The 19,084-nt window shown below is 38.6% G+C and overlaps 1 protein-coding gene across 1 annotated transcript; it reads left to right on the top strand.

Moving 5' to 3' along the window:
- Window positions 1–3,541: 3,541 nt before the first annotated feature.
- On the top strand, window positions 3,542–18,876 carry LOC118230529 (gamma-aminobutyric acid receptor subunit rho-1-like). The gene is made up of 10 exons (XM_035423627.1): window positions 3,542–3,645; window positions 9,635–9,685; window positions 10,379–10,485; window positions 11,681–11,748; window positions 12,680–12,903; window positions 14,293–14,375; window positions 14,545–14,685; window positions 14,828–14,980; window positions 15,244–15,440; window positions 15,917–18,876. The coding sequence occupies exons 1-10, from the start codon at window positions 3,542–3,544 to the stop codon at window positions 16,208–16,210; spliced, it is 1,422 nt and encodes a 473-aa protein (XP_035279518.1). The 3' UTR covers window positions 16,211–18,876.
- Window positions 18,877–19,084: the final 208 nt, after the last annotated feature.

The raw sequence follows: 19,084 nt of genomic DNA, 5'->3' as shown, positions 1-19,084 counted from the left end.
AACTGGACAGAAGTCGATGACTGCAAAGTTTGTGAAATACGTGGAAGCCAGTGAGATACAATTGTTCTTGTCACATGGATTGCACGATTTCCCAAAACTGTAAATTATATGTGGGTGTGTTTTCGAAGGCACAAAGGGGGGACTAGTTAAGTGGAAAATTGTAGAAGAAATCAGAAATAATATTAATTTTTGATTAGTTTACCATTAGTTAAATTATTAGACAAATAAGTGATCACTTAATGATTAAGCTCTGATTGAGGTGAAATACTTTACTGTTTAGTTATCGATACATATATTATACATACCGTACTTGGCCTGCGATTGCTTTGGGAAGTTTTAGTAGTGTCTCAGTAAGTTGTGACCCTGAGTCATCTTTGCCCTCCCTGAGTGTGATATGATGTAGCTTTTTGCTTTACTGTATAAAAGAAAGCTGCTTTGTCTGTGTGCAGAGTTTCTGCTTAACTGTTTTTGTGTCTCATGAAATACTACTTTGTTATGACTTAGGATTTTATGGTTGTTTGTCTTTCTGTGTAATGAGAATCTTACGATTTTGATTAAAATCTATTTTGTCTTACCAAGAGGTCTCCGAGTCTCAATCTGGATCAGTTTGTTCATTTGAACGTTCATTCAGGTCCGCTGTATCAGAATGAGTTGCACTGGATATGTAGATAACTCTCACCAAAACTATATGGATGGATGGATGGATAGATAGCACTTGTGGCTAAGTGGAAATACAGCTTTATTTTATCTTTGGGTGAACTCTCTCTCTCTCTCAATTTTTTCAAATTCAATTTGCTTTATTGGCAGGATAACTACAGTCATATTGCCAAAGCACCACATGTAAGACACAGAAGCATGGAAACCACATAACTTGTAACAAGCATGACCCACACTACTATAATAATAATAACAACAAGAATAAACAACTCTCTCTCTCTCTTAATCTGTTAACTAGACAGTAGTGCATGAAAATCCCAGGACAGCAGTTGTTTCTCAGATACTAAAACCACCATGCCTGGCACCAACAATCCCACAGACCAAGTTGCTCACGTGTCTTGCCCATTCTAATGTTTGCTTGAACAAACACTAAACCTCCACCATATCTGGATGCTTTACTGAGTTGCAGCCACATCATGATTCGCTGTTTGTAGAAGCAGGCTATTTGTGTTAATGAGCAGGTGTACCTACTGCAGGCTCTTTTAGGTACTTCTTAGCAACTGTAACCAGCTTGTTTTTGCATCTAATGGTTTCCAAGTTGGAGTGTAGCTTCTGTAGTTATGTTTTTTATATGTTTTCTGTGGACAGTAGTCACTGACATATTCACATCTTCCGCCTGAAGAGTGTGTCTGATCTGTTGGACAGATGTTCGGGAATTTTTCTTCATTATGGTGAAAATTCATCAGTCATGAACTGTAGAGGTCTTCCTTGGCTTATCAGGCCTTTTGCGATTACTGAGCTCACCAGTGCTCTCTTTCTTTTTAATGATGTTTCAAGTACTTGATTTTGGTAGGCTTAAGGTGTGGTCTATCCAGGTTTTTAAATAGTTGTTATTCCATTGTTTTTGAATTGTTATTGAAAATCTTCAGTGTTATTGCACTTGTGCATTTACATTTAAAACAGATGTTTACGTTGTGTCGCATAATAAAAAAAGAAACTTTATGCAGTTGTCCTATGCAAATAAATTTTGGTGGCATAAAAAATTGTTTCATATGTAATATGGATATTGCCTTTGTTTTAATTTTAATTTACCTGATCAGAAGAGGTGGTGGAAAATGCCTGCAGGTATACCACCATGGACCCTGTTTCTGCTGAATGGCTGCAGATAAGCAAGTTTGGGCTTGGTTAGTACTTGAAAAGGTGACCAAAAATAAATAGCTGCTAGAAGTAGTGTTGGTGCACCAGCAGGGGGCAATGTTCCCTCTGGTCAAATAATCCCCAATGCAGCGAATGGGACACTGTGCTGTAGGAGACACTGTCTTTGGTCTTCAGCTATATCACAGTAATCCATGGTCTCATTTACAGTGAAATCATGGTATATAATTGTCATTTAATTGTAACTTACTGTGAATATGTTACAGTAAAGTATTGTGAAACTTACTGTAAAAGTACTGCAACCAGTAGCCAGTAATTTATTGTAAATATATATTATATAAATGTATTTAAATAGGTTTTTTTTAAAAACTGTACATCTCAATGGTATACATTCAGGTGCCTTTATAAGTATGGATAGCATAAAGCATTATTTATCTTTAACAAAGTGGCTGTCTAATCTATTTTGAGATATTCAGAGCATTAGGCCTTGTTTTCAGTTGATATTGTATGTAATGGGAATATTAGTAGGATGGGAGGCAATAGTCGTATTTGGCTGCAGAAAGGGGTATTTCAGAATCTCAATCTATTTTCAGATGTTAGCTCCAGTTTTTAGTGAGATGGTATGGATGATATTACCAATAAATCTAAAAAAATATCCAAAAGAAATGGACAGTTAAGCTATTTTTGTAGAGAGTAGGTGTTCATTAATTATTTTGGAATTATATTTGGAAGTATTATGTTTCAGTTAGGTTTTTTCCGGGTACTCTTTTCGGGTTTTCTCCCACTGTCCAAAGACATGCAGGTAGGCTAATCGGAGGCTGTAGGTATGCCCATAGGTATGAATGCGATAGTGAATGTTGTGAATGTTGTGTGTGCAGGCCTATGCCCTGCGATTTTGTTTTATTCCTCCATAAACTTTGGTAAAATATATTTTTAATTTGCTCAGGTGATAAAGATGTTTTTGTTTGTTTTTCAGTTTCACACGCAATTTTGCCTTAGTTTACAAATTTGTAGAGCTTCGTGTTTTGAGTATTGGCACGTTATTGTATTATGCTGCATTAAGCTTATGTATAAAAACATTATAAAATTTATTTCCCAACATTTCTTATTTTAAAAAAATATTGTGAGTTTTTTTCTGTTCCCAAATTCGTTTTATTTGCGGACAATACCAATTTACAGGCTTATAGGCTACCGAAAAGTTACTGAAGCGTTGTAAAAGGTTCAGTGACCTCTGTACCAAGTGGGTTGTTAAATGTATTTGCGTCCTTCAGCAGTAGACAGATGCATCAGTTTTTATGGAGATAATTAATTTCCGGTACCCTATCTTTGGTGGCTAACCACCAAATATTACATTAACATTTGGAGAAATCTAAGTTCAGAAGTATCAAGAAATCCTCCTATAACCTCACCTTGTGAGAGCGAATCTACTCTCAGCCATTGTGAAATCGGTCCGCGCGATGCACATATCTGTCTGCGGAGAGAAAATCCGTGCCATCTGACGTTGAAGGATTTATGGGTTTATGCGAAATTGCTTTCCCCACTGTGTAGATTAAATACCGTGGGATGTTTTGTGTGCTGTGTCCGTAAAGCCGTGCATTGTTGAGCACCGACAAAGACCACGATGTTCAAAGAAGGCGCAGAGCTTCTTGCTTAGCTTTTATTGTTTTTGGGAGATTTGACTGTTGGATTGTAGGCACCTCGAATCCGACTCGACTGGAGTGTGTGCACCATGCAGACGGATGTCTTGCTGTTGATCTGTGTCTGTGTGCTAGGTGCTGCTGGAAGATCGGTTCATCACAGGGGGCAGATGTTCGAAAATTACAGCCAAACAAGGTAATATAGAAAAACTTATATCTATACTGCTATGGATACTAATGCTATGTTAAACTATGACTTGCAGCCATAGTATAGGAACAAATTTGAGACATTTCGTATGAGCAGTAATGGCGTCAATTGGTATGTGCCTCAGATTTTAAGGCTTAATCAGTCTTTATCTTACTCTTCAGGATGAATAAATTTAAAATAATTTTCTGGGTTGTTTTTGAGACCTTGGGTAGGTACCAACTGAGATAGATTGAAATGCTTGATCTTAATGTGCAGCTGTGATGGCGTGATGACTAATTATCTAAATTATCTCATTTTCTAAAATTACAGTGTGCACCTAAAAATGACATTTTTAACCAATTTCATTTGAAACACTACTTAATCTGATTGATAGATTAATTAATTTACGCTTCCATTTTCAATAATGAGTACTGAACATCCACATGGCAAGCGTGAGGTTGGGCAGATTAGTCACCTGGGCTGACTTGTAGCACGAATATATTGTATGACAGCTGTTTATTTCCTTCAGTCTTATTCATTTTGTCTTATACATCCTGAGGAATGCGGCCTGTTAAAATTTTTTCGTATTGACTCGTTAGGGTCATCATTGGCTTATACTGTATGTTGTCTTGTAAAAACATTTTTTTACATTGTTTATTGATTTGAAATTTGCAGTCATGTTTTTTTTTTGATATCCTGTCAATAACTATGATATGGTATCCAGAAATGTCCTGACAGTCCCACACCCCCACACATATCTGTAAGCTGCCCCCCAGAAATAGTGTTGATCTCGTTTTTGCACGCTCAGTGGATTTGCAGTATACATTTAGGATCATTATGGAATACTGGGTGAATTTTATGCACTTAATACCCCAAATGCCACATCTGTAATGTAATCTTGTCTCATTTGGAGATTATACTAGTATACATGTAGAATACAGATCTCACTCCACTAAAAGTCTTATATTGCTGTTCCTTGTCCTAGTCTGTAAAATGGCCTAGGTAACTAAGAATTTTACACCGGGCCAGTGTAAAAAATAAAGGTATTTGTGGGGTAACAATAAACAAAAATGGCTAAATTCCATCCATCCATCCATCCATCTTCTACACCATTTACTCCTGGTTGGGGTTGCAGCATGCAGTGAGTATGGCCCGTCGGGATTCAATGCATAAGAGTCACAAAACAGCCCAGATCATCAGGATAAAAACAGATGGCGGTGGTTTCGCCTGCATCAGCTGCCAACATGTGGTGGAAGTTTTATGTTTTATGGAATAGGCCTACTCATGTTTCCCATATTTTGTCCACCCTTTAGTCAGTTCTTGGGTCAGTCAACAGTCATTGCTTTTATTTTTTTAAATAACGAATGATGCTTTTTTAATGATGCTGTAATACTAATAATAAAAGTACTATTTCAAGATTACATTTTTGCCACGGGGCATCACAGCAGTGCTGTAAATAGATGGTTACCGTGTTTGAAGGTATTGTGTCCAGCCCTCTGCAACCCTGAAACCCTTTAATGGTTGCTGTGCCAACATAAAGGCTTCTCACTGGAGATTAGAATTTGTAATCCAATGAACCCAAAATTGAGCCAACATAAAAAGTGCATTGTAATCAGTTACTTACAATGTTGTAGTTGGAGGAGTGTTAAATTTTTTCCAGAGTACATATTTCTGATTTCATGAAAGCTTCAGAAGGGGAAAGTTAAGACTCCTTGGTGTGGAAAACTATCATAACAGTGTAAGAGATTTATGCTATGTTGGCACCGGATTGATATAGGGTGTGGTGTTGAAAGTATGTGGTGAAATTACATAACCCCTAATTCCAGTGTGTTAATGTTCTGTTTGGCGTGTTGTCATTATTATTTCAGGGGCTATGGCAGGTGTTTAAGATGATTTGAAAGCAACATAATGCAATCCCAATGCAATTAACAGAGATCTATCACAGTCTACATTGGCAGCAGGGTCGGGGAATAACGGAATTGCATGTAGCAGGAATAGACTTTCAGAACACTGAAATTCTGAGACTGTTTTTCCCATTTTATATAAATGGAAAATGATGGTAAATGGACTGCATTTATATAGCGCTTTTATCCAAAGCGCTTTACAATTGATGCCTCTCACTCACCAGAGCAGTTCGGGGTTAGGTGTCTTGCTCAGGGACACTTCGACACGCCCAGGGCAGGGATCGAACCGGCAACCCTCCGACTGCTAGACAACCGTTCTTACGTCCTGAGCTATGTCGCCCCAATGAGTAGTCGTGCTGCAGCATTTGTCTTGTTGCAGAGTTGCTTGCTTTGCATTGTATAAGTGATGGGTGCAAGATCATCTTTATGATTAGTTCAAGCACGCTAACACTATAAAAGCACAAAGGGGAAAAAACTGTGGAATTACTGTCAATATTCGGGAAAAATAGGAAAATGAGAATACCTGAACATACATATATCAGTTTATTACATTTTGTAAACATTACCTTCACATTTAATATTCATATTTCTACTTTTTAATGGGTGTGTATTTTGTGAGCAACTGTTTTATTGTTCTTCTGGACCAGAACATTTTTGGACCATTCATCCAATATATGTCCTTTCAGCTTTAAACTTCATAATTGCCGAATGTCGCTTGGACCATGCTAATTACTGCTTGCGGTTTTTGGGAGAGTTGCAATGCACAGCCCCTGAGAACTCCAACAGTATTATACTGAGAAGTATATCCCTATCACAACATCTTCATTATATTAAACTATTTTTCTCATTGTCATTCCATATTATTTGGGTGTTATTTGTTTTGTAATATTTGGGAGGGTTGTAATCCCCTTATCCCCCTAATAAAATACACCCTTTGAATAGAAGTTCATTTTTACCTTACTTGTCCTCCTTCTAAAAGAAGGTTCTTACCTCATCTTCTCATGAGCAGAAGGAGGTATGGCTTTGGTTTCAAAACTTCAGCAAAGCAAAACCTAATGCCATCTCTGTAAAAGGAGATTAAGGGAAAAGAAACCCCCTTGTATACCCAAGGATACCTAAAACTGCTCTGTGTGACTGACAGCTCTTGACTGTTCCATAGAGTTCCAGTTCCCACTGACCTTGTCAGCTCCGATTTATCAGATGCATAAAGGGTCCCTGCACAGATAGTTTCTAAGTTGCAACATTACACGTCCCAAATTTCTATCCTTCCCTGACCAGAATAGATTCTGAAGACCATGGAAATGGGCTTGCCCTCAAAGAGGCATCGGTGAGACTTGCACTATAATACAGACTGTTCATTTGGCTGTCACTTACCTTTCAAAGAAGGCAAAATTGCTTCACCCTTTTACCCACAGTGCAAGATTCTGAGAGAGCCTGGTGGAGGTCAGTGCATTTTGTATGAAAACCAAACCAGCAGGCCTTTGCCAGGCAGCAATTAAAACAGACATAGTAAACGTATATAAAATTAAACTTATTACTTGTTTCTTCCTAAATTACTCTTAATTGTTAATATTAATACATCAACTGATTCACTATCACTGGAGGAACCCCTTAGTCCTTCTCTTGGGTAGATGTTGAGGGGGGATGTGATCATATTTTAATAGCCAAAACCAATATACATGTCAAACTACTGATTACAAACTATAAAAACAACATAATCGGTAACATGAAGGTAAAAGTTTTGGAAAAGTGAACGAAAACTGTTAAAAATTAAGATTCTATTTCTTTAGAGGCAGCCCCTATCGGCCATGGCCTAGGCAACGCAGAAGAAGGGCAGCACATTTAGTGATTTAGTGATTTGTTGTGCACAGACAGGTAGCATTGGGAGCATGGCAGAAGGGACCCAGTCATTCTGACTGGGCTGAGCACCAGCTGCTACAGCTGACAGACAGTGTCAGGTGCAGCCCTCTGTTCCTGCCAAGTGTTCTTCACAGGAAATCATATTAGTTTCATGTCTGGAACCAGTGCAAGACCACCTTGGGGACTGCAGTGTGATAAGGCTGACATAATATGTCTCAGAGGAGAACGTGTTTGTCTCCACGCCCCTCATTTGATAGCAGAGGTTACGGCAATGAGCGAGCGCTGATTCCCTTACAAAAAAATCGCATGTGAATCAATATGAACATTTTCACATGTGAATTAATATGTTCACATGTGACATGTGTTAAATTCACATGTGAAGTTGTGATTTTCACATGTGAAACGCCAATTTCACATGTGATTTTTTTTGTAAAAAGAAAATGTCACATAACTGACTTTAAAATGTGAACTCCAGTTTTCACGTGAAAACAAAAGACCTTTTTTCCACTTTCATCTTATAAGTGGATTTATTTTGTAGTTCACATGGGTACTCTTCACATGTTGGGTTGTTAATGTGTAATGTTGTAAATAAATAATTGAGCAAAATAAAAATTGAGTTAAGGAAAAACGATGGTGGTTAATTTGAATATGTCTGCATTACTGTTTGATCTTTGCTTATTGTCTACAAGTAGCTAACTCTTCTGAATAAAGCCCCCTGGTTGTTGTACAATTCTAGATGGCTCAGACATACTCAATCAAAGCAGTTCATTATGGTATTTTCAAGATGGTATGGATAATGGCCACACATAGGCACTCGCAATGGGGTGATATTACACTGTTTCCTGGGGTTTAGTAAAGAAGACTTCCCAGGTATCCCCTCTGCGTTAGCGGATTTGGTCAGCGCATGGGCAAAAATCCCTGCATGCTAACAGAACTCAGTCACCTATAATCTCTTTTGACCTTGCAGGATATTATCATAATTAAAGTGGAGCCAGTGTGGTCTGAATGGTAATATCAGTGCTACTCTGTCTTTGAAAGGACACAGAATGTTTATGCAGGTGTTACCCAAGCGATTTGGGGAAACATTTCTGTAAGTCAATTGTCCTGCTGACTGTTGCCAATGCAGGTCGGCAAATACTGAGTAAGCAGAAATAACAGTGTACAGTGAAACCTAAGAAAAATAGTATTTAGAGAACTAAGAAAGCACTTGCCAAATGAATAAATGTACATGTAGATCAGCTGCAGTGGTCTGTATTTGCTAAGTAGCATGCTGCATCATTTCTATGCTTATTGAGGCATTATTGTACCATAATTAAAGGTTATTTCCATAAAAGTAAATTGTTATTACATTGATGCTACTCATAGTGAAATCAAAAATGTATCACCCACTTTAAACATTTGATAGCTGTACCTCTCTGCACAGATGAAAGACGAAAGATAATCCTGGCAACTGTAGGCATTCTCTACTATTGGCTGGTGTATAATGCGTAATTCTTTTAATACACTTATACTTCTGTGCTTTTACTTATCTGAAGCTTTAATTTTAGCCTCTTCGCAATGTACACTGGATTGATTTACGGCTGAGATTGGATTTTTTGAACCTACCAAACTCCATGAAAGCACAAATCATATGAAACCATAATCTGAAGACATGGCTTTGGGGTTTAGTGAGTAATGAAATCCATATGTATGAGAATAAGTCTCTTTTCACCGGAACATACTGTACGGAAAATATATTGTGATCTTTCTAAACCATATTGCTTTTTAAAAATAAATCTAAACAGGTGATTGGTCTCAGCTTGACAGTATTATGTTTTTTTAAAAGGAGAGGTGAATATACACATTAACACACACTAACAGATATTAAGTATTTCTGAAAAATATGTGAAATGTCTGTTTTTGAGATCCTGACAAGCCCCCCCCCCCCCCCAAAAAATGTATCACAATGCATAGCTGTGATGGATTATGAGACCTGGCTACAGCAGTCTTTCAATTGGATGATCTTCCAGTCATATAAACACTTTCTTTTTTTAAATTCTGGTATAATCGCATACACTTCATTTTCATTTTGATGTAAATGCAAGTACCTGTAAAGCACAAAACAGTTGTGTATGACTTTGATGTAATTTATTTTGTGCTCCATAATAAGAAATAGCAAGCACAGGAAAACAAAAAGTGCTGGCATATTCCAGCCATCTTGACGATTCATGTTTTTGTCTTTTTTTCTTGAGCAGATCAAGAAGAGAAACACAAAGGGAGGGAGAGGGCGGTCACAAATCCGGCAGGTGAGTCAAATGAATCTAACTCTGTCATCCAGAATTCATTAAAAGCTTGAACGAAAATCTGATGCGTGCTTTCTGAACAGGATCAGGCAGTCTCTCGGAAAAGGGGAAAGAAAGCACATCTGGACAGTGGAAATGCTATTCCTATTGATCACAGAGCGATACACACAGTTTCTCAATACAGTCTTTTTAGGATAGGGCGTACAAGTCTGGAATTCTTGGTTTTGGTTTTTCAGAAGGTGGTTAGCATGTGTACTTAGTTTTTTGTATAATGCTGGAAGTAAATATCCCTGAATAAAAAAATGTTCAGGAGTCAATACAGTATTCCCACAGATGTTTTGGTATCTCTGCTTTTATTACATCAACTTTTTGTTCCAGGCTTTTGTCAAGACTATTGCTTTTGAAGCAGTTGCCCTTTGCATATTGTCAGACTTAATATTGTCATCCTGATAATTTACAATAAGAAGACAGCCACGTAGAGCCAGAAGAATAACTTTGCACCGTGACTAATCTACAATGTCAGAGTAAAGCCTACAAAGTTTGTTTTCATGAAGCAACAAAGTGGTGAACTGTTCCTTTTTAGCAATGGAACACCTGTGGAAACGAAGACCATTATTAACTGACTGAACATTCACTTCTTGTTTCAGAAAGTTGCCTTGCTCCTTAAAACGAATGCCATGTTTTTCTTCCCTTTAGCCCTATCCTGAAAAGAAGTCCGGATATAACAAAGGCTTACATGACGAAATCCGAACAGCTGCTCAGAGTAGATGATCATGACTTCACCATGAGACCTGGGTTTGGAGGTGAGGCTATTCAGCTGTGTAATTCATTTTTTAATTAAAGCAAAACTGCCTTGCTTTAAAAGATTATTTTGCGAAGACTTTAACCATTACCTTGTTGGGGCTTCCATGCAGTTTCAGTCTAAAGTAAAATTTTTATAGGAGACATGTCTTTGCTGGTGACTTTGAATATTTACTAGCTCACAAACACCAATTTGATTTCTGTCACATCTGTCTGCAGGGGAGTGCATCGAACATATGCTAATAATGTGAATTTTGAATGTGTTTTTAGACAGGATGGTCATTAATGGTAAAATAATCTGGATTGGTGGAGGTCTGAGTTTGTGCAAGACTCTCCTGACCAGAGTAAGTGCAGTGTGACATTTTAAAAAGTCATTACATAATTACAGAGGGATTACGCTGCTTTGGTTTGGGGAGTAATTGCACACCAGCATCAGTCTCAGCCTCAGATCTGCACCCAAGTCCTTGGCACCCATATTCTCCGGCAGTCTTGTATCCAAAAGATATAACTTGTAAAAATACTAATTGTCTTGATTTCCGTGAAAATATATTGAAATGGGGAGAGGGACTTGTCTGCCAGTTAAATTAGATATAAAAAATCCACTTGTGTGCACGCATGCATGCAAACAAACACACACACTCACACACACACACACACCCATCTGCTTTCCTGAACAGTCTGTCTCCATGAGACCGTGCTATCGTGGTCACATGACCACCGGCCCACTGCTGTAGTCCATGAGCAGATTGCTGTGGTATCTAATCTCAGTCAGAAGTCTGTGTGCGATCTGACCTGAGGTGACTGTTTAAGTTCTTTCCAGGAGCTCGGGTTGTAAAATGCTTGATTTGCGGCAGCATGCAAACATTGCTGGTGATAATGAGCATGCTGCACATAATCATGAATTTTAAAATGTATCTGTGTCAAAGATGTTATACGGGGATTTGGTCGTGGCTTTGTGGAGCTAGGCATTATGGGATACAAAGCAGCTCTGTATGATATGGAGGATTAGTGACAGCATTAATGTATAACCTACATGTAGATTCAGCCCTCATGTAACACAGTGAAGGGGAAAAGAAAAGGTGCGGCAGAAACTCAAAATGTGTTTTTTGTGGATCTCTTTTGTACATTTCAGCTAACAACTTTGTTCTCCAAGGCATCCTCTCTTAACTATTTCTTCAAATATCCTTTTCTTTCCAGGACCTGCCATTCCAGTTGGCGTAGATGTTCAGGTTGAAAGTCTTGACACAATTTCTGAAGTTGACATGGTAAGTGATCTGATGTGAATTTGGATTTTTGTGCTTTTTAGACAAAATAGCACCGAATTTAAAGCTGGGTCTTCACTGTGACAGCTCAGTAAATCAAATCATGTTTAGTAAATGCATGCATGATTATTGTGATTATGTTGTTAACTTACAGTCAGTTGTATTTACACACAGACTTCAGAGCTTGAATAACATGTGCAATAACTGTGCAGATTTATGAATGACATGCATAACATTGAAAACAGTGTAATTTGTATTACATGAATAGAAATACAGGAACATATTTGGTTAGATACATTTTTTCCTGAATAACATGGTCACAACTGACCATCTTATACAGGAAATGATTCTAATTGAACTAAAGTAAACCTAACTTTGAGTTAAATTAAATATTATATTATATTAACATGGGTAATGTTAATTTACATTATAATGTAACAATGTATAACAATGTTATAATGTACATTTAAAATACCTATGTTGATATAATAGCATGTCTTCAGAATGCTGTATAGTATTGAACTTATATAATTTCACTTAATGGTTACAGTTTCCCTAAATGTGAATGCATACCTTCTTGCTTGCTCTGAGATAAGTTAAGACCACCAGAGTGAATGTAGTACAGGGCGGACAAATGCTAAGAACTGGCCATATTATATAACACAGAGGTGTGAACTGCCAAAAATACTCAGAGAGCACCTACTGTACATGGAATTAAGAATAGCTCAGATGCCCTGTATCTCAATGTCTGTTCGTGAGTCAGATTTAGCTATCTATAACCCATGTAAGCCTATGCAAATTTAATGCATTGAAACCTGATTGCCCTGTTCTGCAGTTTAGCAGGGGGGCAGGAGACAGCTGCAGTAGTGATAAAGAGATTTGCTTGTGTGTGTGTGCCTGTGTGTGCGTGTGTGCATGTGCGTGTGCGTGTCAGGACTTCACCATGACCCTGTACCTGCGACACTACTGGAAGGATGAACGCCTGTCCTTTCCCAGCAACACAAACCAGAGCATGACCTTCGATGGGCGGTTGGTCAGGAAAATCTGGGTGCCTGACATGTTCTTTGTCCACTCCAAGAGGTCCTTCATTCATGACACCACCACAGACAATGTCATGCTTCGCGTTTTCCCTGATGGCAAGGTTCTCTACAGCCTGAGGTAATCAGCGTGGGGGATGGGGGTGAGGGTGACCTCATCACAAGGTCACAGTTTGTGCACCCCTATGACATTTGTCCAAAGGTCTTAAGATTGGCTCAGTGCAAGACAGCCTTATTGCTGAATAAGCACACGCTGTATGAGGGCCAAAACTTTGTCTGTGTACGAGCAGACAAGCAGTATTACTGAAAATAAAAATATAGGATGTCTGATTTTGCTTAATCTGATCGACATTCTAACATTACTCTTAAAAAGCTTGAATCTCTTCAATGTATGTAAGAATAAACTGTAAACCTTTCCTTTTTATTCTCAATGCACATGAGAATACTCCCAAACAAGAGCACTGCTAGTTAGGTCAGGACTAAAAGGCCTATTGAGAAAGGAGCCATATCAGCTTTAACCAGGCCCAGGGATTTACTGCATGTAAGGTTAATTTACCTACAGGGTGAGGTGGTGCCAAAAGGTAGCAGCATAATTTTTACTGGCCAAAACCCAAAAGAATATTAGTTATCTTCTTTAATATCATGTCATTTATTTTAAAGTAAGTCCAAAACTTTACTGTCGTAATTAAGACATTAAAATATATAGGCTTCTCTAAAAATAAATTTGGGGAATATTTGTAAAATTGGTATGGAAAGATGGAGTAGCTCATCACTCCCCCCGTTGAATAGAAGCACACACTGCATGGACTGATGGACAGATTTGTTTTGATTTGTCTCAATTGGGAAGTGACCTTCAGCCAAGGCTTTTCATCTGCAGACAAAGAAGGTTTTCTGCCCCACGGAAGGGGAATTGTGTGTTGCATGAAAATCTTAGTCCGTGAATAATCCAAACCATGGCTTAGATTATGGGATGTTGTAATGGCAAGGATATACAGTCTGGGGGTATATCCCACTGAGGAGAGTGGCAATCTGATCAGAGGGGTGTAATCTCTGGGGTGGGCCTGGGGATTTGTCCAGCTGGAGCAGACTGTGGGCGCTTGATCTTCTAACCCCCTTGTGTGTGAACTGTTTTGTCTCCTTTTCAGAAATCTGTACATACAGAGCGAGATTATCTTCCCTTGTTGTTCCTCATTCGTTGAGCAGAGCAGTGTAAAAGCTCCGCAAATCTTCTTTGCAACCGCATCGATTGTCTTCAGTGCCCGGGATTTATCTGAAATGTGATACGACGCACAGTAGTTTGTATTATTCCTTTGCGTCTGCTTTTCCAATTGGGTCATGTGATTTATATCTTGTACTGGGATTGGGAGCTAAGTGTATATCATGACTGATGAGCCACGGAAACTCATACACAAGAACTAAATCCAAACCCGTTAGTTACCGTTGATACAGTGTCTGTGCTGCCTGCGTGCGTTTCAGTCCACTGGTCACTAATGCTGCCATGTCCTCCAAGGGTCACAGTGACTTCCATGTGCAACATGGACCTGAGCCGCTTCCCATTGGACACACAGACCTGCTCCCTGGAGATTGAGAGCTGTGAGTTTCTTTCATGGCCGACATTTGCCGCCTGCCCCAAGTTCTTTACTTTAATGCCCCAGCTTCTTATCGTAATGTCTTAAGGTTCTTACCTTAATATCAATGTTAAAGTGTGCTGGCTTTTTTGTGCCCAAGGAGGCGAAAGTCGTGTGTGACGGCTGTGTTTCAGATGCGTACACGGAGGACGACCTGATGCTCTACTGGAAAAAAGGCAACGAATCCCTGAAGACCGATGAAAAGATCTCACTCTCCCAGTTTCTCATCCAGAAGTTCCACACTACCACGAAGCTGGCGTTCTACAGCAGCACAGGTACTGCCGAGCAATGCCCGACGTGCCCAGGCGGCTTCTTCTTCCAACCGAAACCTGACTGTGCAGACAGTGTGTATGCAGATTGACTTCCTGTGTTTGGAATGTTCCCACTTGCGCTCACTGCTGTCTTCTCCTCCCTCAGGATGGTACAATCGGCTCTACATCACCTTCACCCTGCGACGGCACATCTTCTTCTTCCTGCTGCAGACCTACTTTCCCGCCACGCTGATGGTCATGCTGTCCTGGGTCTCCTTCTGGATCGACCGCCGCGCGGTTCCTGCCAGGGTTCCTTTGGGTAGGGTGGAGCTCACTGTTCATGCAAACAGGCTTTGGTGGACAGTAGAGAGAGCACCAAACAGCGGGTGTTAGCTCTGTCAGAGATGGTGGAACTGTACTCTCGTTGTGGCTTCTATGCACTTTTGGGGTGTGGGTATTGTGTTATTTAAAACACAGGAAATGGGATGAAGAGTATGCTTTAAATGTTGAATGTGATGAGACATCTTGATGCTAAAGGTCTTTGAATGTATTAATCAGAGGGGTGTGGTCATCCTCCTCCAGGTATCACCACGGTGCTCACCATGTCCACCATCATTACCGGGGTCAACGCTTCCATGCCCAGGGTCTCCTACATCAAAGCCGTGGACATTTACCTCTGGGTCAGCTTCGTGTTCGTATTTCTATCAGTGATAGAGTACGCCGCAGTCAACTACCTGACCACAGTGCAGGAGCGCAAGGAGAGGAAGCTGAGAGACAGGGTAAGAGATTTGGAATGAGCCTTTGCATACTCATGTGCACTTGCCACCAACCGACAAAGGGGCCAGGTAAATTAAATACTCTCAAACCCCTCTGATTTCATTGAAGCAGCACGTATACTATAGACCATGAAAAGAAAATTTGGGCTTTTGATTTGTAATCAGAGCAATGTGCATTTAACACTTGTGTTCAACATCCAGTAGACACAGGCATTTATTGACATCATCTTTTTTGATGAAAGATACATACGTCATTTATCAGGTTTTCCTGATTATTGGAAATACTCCTTTTACTACTAAAATCTGTTCACAGTTCAGAGGCCTCAGGCCTGAACCGTTAGACTCTTCAATGAAACACTTACTTTATGCCCGAGCTATCAGCTTGTAAAAAGAGCCGAAACAGATATTGAGCAGAGGAAAAGCTTTCTCGCCGTTGTTAATTTCGCTGTAATTTGCCCGACCCCGCTTCCCGCCTGCAGCTCCCTTGCACCTGCGGCATGCCGCACCCCTCCGCCCTGATGCACAGCAGCTACAGCGACGTGGACGTCAACACCACGGGGAACTACAGCATGCCGGAGGAGAACGGCGACAAGCGCGAGAGGATCCTGGTGCAGCTGGCGCTGGCCGACGATCGGACGGGGGTGGTGGGGAAGAGCCCCCGGAGCTACGCCAGCGTGTGGATCGACACGCACGCCATAGACAAGTACTCTCGGGTCATCTTCCCCGGTGCGTACACCCTCTTCAACATCATCTACTGGTCCATCTACTCATAACACATCGCCTCGTTCGGCCCAAGATGCTCCAGCAAACCAAGACCATGTACTTGGGATACAAGTTAAGAATCTTGTTTTTTTTTAAACTCAGTCTTGATAATGCTACATTTGTACCCTTGTGTATGTTTGGAAGAGTTTTGCGCTGTAAATTCTCGAAATGAAAGGGAGGAAATGGCATTTTACATGAAAGATTTGATTCATTTGATCTTTTTATTAATAGTATTTGATCGGTTTAACTTGGTGTGAAGCAGATGGTGTATTTCAGAGATCATGTGCTGGTATTCATGGGTATGGATATGGGTATGAAATGCCGAAATCTTGTGTATAATAGTTGTTTTAGTGAATCTTTCTATTAATTTATTGTTTTTAATATTACTTTTTTATTTGGATGATATAATTGACTATTATAGTCATATCATTTCAGCACCATTTTACATGATGTTAACTTCAAAGAGAAAAATAATTCATACTCATAATAAAAAAAACACATTTTCATCAAAATCAGGCTCAAACATTAAAACATGACTTTTATGTTGACGTTAAGAATTAGACTTGCATTTATTTCATGACACACTGTCAATGAATATGGAACATAGAAACATAACAAGTCAGCAAATCACAGTATTCTTCTCTGCATTGCAAATAATTTCGCTTGAACCTGAACACTTGAACAACTCTCAGCTTTGCACCAAGCCATGGAGTAAAACATGTGAGTTGATGTGATGAATCAAGCAAAATTTAACACGTAAACTATGCAAGTCAAATATGTCACATGTTTTATTATTTAAGATGATGTATGCAATGCTAGTCATATTTATGTTCTGAAAGTTTATTACTTGCTGACACTAATTCATCAGCACAGTTTTTTTTTACAAATACCTCTCTATAATCCTATTTTTTCTTCAAAATTTTATTTTTTCACAAACTTAAGAAAAATAATTCTGAATAAGCTTGAATAAGTGAATAAGTGTTTAACTAAACACGACACATCTTTTGATCAAAACTGACTGACTGAGCTACTGTACTGTTTAAAGAAAGTTTTTTAAAACCATTCATTCAATCATTACACACCAGTCACCAAATAAGCACAAGACACCTGTTTCAAAGTGGCTATTTTCATGGATAAGACCAAAAATCTATTTGCGTAATGGAAGCTCAAAACTATTATCTCAAAACTGGATATACTGGAAATCTTTCATTTATTGTGCATGGCAAATTCATGCATTCATAGTCAATATGCATTCTGCTAGTCTGACAGAATTCAGATTTCCCAAAAACACATTGCATTTTTTGTTGGAAACGATAAGCTCCCTTGAGGATACTTAAGGAATTACTGCCTTGTCTTTCTCCACAGTACATTATTGAAGAACCCTGTTATGTTTAGCAGGCCTAATTACTGTCTGTATGGGGCCATATGATGAGATAAATATGTAAATCAAGAATAATCTTACCTACACATTTTTGTTTATCATTTTTTAAAAATATGCGTGGAGATCATGTGCCCATTATTGAATACATGTTACATTAAGCCATTTTTGATACTTTTTTTAACAAGTCACTTTTTTAGTTTTTCTGTGCAATATATACCAAGTAAAAACATTTTATTTTAACAGTTTGACAGTTTGTATCATGTTGTGGCTGTATTATAGAGACATTCATTCCATAGAACAGTAGCGTTGTGCTTAGTTTCCTACTTTTCTATACAACGTACTGTTAAAGACACCAGAGGATAAAAACAGCAAATAAAACCAGTAACTGGCAAGAACTATTTGTATGCAGTTTTCTTCACCTGGCATTGGTAAATGACAAAACTAACCAGCCTGAACACCGACAGGAAAAAAAGAGACTTTTTATAGTTGATTGCCCAAACACCATCATCTAGGAAAAATGTGGGAAAAGCTACAAAAATATGTAAACATAATTAGAGTTATATGAGTCCTACTCTGAAAAATATGTTACTGGGAAAACCTCTCAAACATGAGCTTAACTGAAAACAGGTTCTAAAACATTCTTCATGCAAATCAGGGAAATTCAGATAAGTTATGGTTTCAAGGGCAGCATCCTGTGAGACTAACACATTAGCACAGACCACCTGTAAAGACTTGGAAAAATGAAATCAAGCAAAATGGTTTTTTTTTTGCAATGCTTTATTAAAAGATAGCATTCAATTAATAGTGTTATCATTCAACGGTATAGCTTAATGAAACATTACATTCTACCTGAACAGTTTTTACATTGCCTGTACAAACACACAAGCGCTTATACCCACTTGAGTGGTAGTACCATGAGTTTCAACCATCCAATAAGTCCTACCATCCTGTCAACATTGTATTTATGACCTCGCTGGGTGCTGCTGAAACATGGGGTGACTGTGATAATCTATATATATATATATATATTTCTTTTTTTTTTTTTTTTAGCAGATGCTATTATTCAGGGTGCTTATATTTTATTGTGAAATATTGTACCCCCATTACAGGCTTGCACAAATGTTAGCATAGCGGTTTTGCACCCCTCCAAAAGACTTACAGTACTGGCACAAATTATAGAAACATTGCATTTCTAAACAAGCTTGTTTGACGATTAATGCAATATTTGGCAACAATTTCTCTTTTTGTCATAAATGTAATATGTAATATCAACATAAAACAAAAGTGAAAAAATAATAAGCATTTTTGTTAAAAAAAAAAACTACTATATATTAGCTCATAGTAGTTCACACCAACATAATGTATATTACTGGAAATTTTAGCATGGACAGGTATTTATTTGTCCTGTATTCTACATAAAATTATAACACACAAAAAAAATCGCTTGTATATGTTATTTCAAATTACCGATGGTCACATAATGTCATTACTACTCATGGTCAAG

Source organism: Anguilla anguilla, chromosome 6 (genome assembly GCF_013347855.1).
Source record: "Anguilla anguilla isolate fAngAng1 chromosome 6, fAngAng1.pri, whole genome shotgun sequence".
NCBI lineage: Eukaryota > Metazoa > Chordata > Actinopteri > Anguilliformes > Anguillidae > Anguilla > Anguilla anguilla.
The sequence above is the reverse complement of the archived record's forward strand: the minus strand, read 5'-3'. Positions and strand labels throughout refer to the sequence as shown.

Bases quoted from the DNA above. Each gene is read 5' to 3' on its own strand.
- LOC118230529 (XM_035423627.1), top strand. From the start codon at position 3,542: ATGCAGACGGATGTCTTGCTGTTGATCTGTGTCTGTGTGCTAGGTGCT. The intron at 9,686-10,378 runs GTGAGTCAAATG...TCTTCCCTTTAG, and splicing joins GGCGGTCACAAATCCGGCAG to CCCTATCCTGAAAAGAAGTC. The intron at 14,686-14,827 runs GTACTGCCGAGC...CTCCTCCCTCAG, and splicing joins GGCGTTCTACAGCAGCACAG to GATGGTACAATCGGCTCTAC.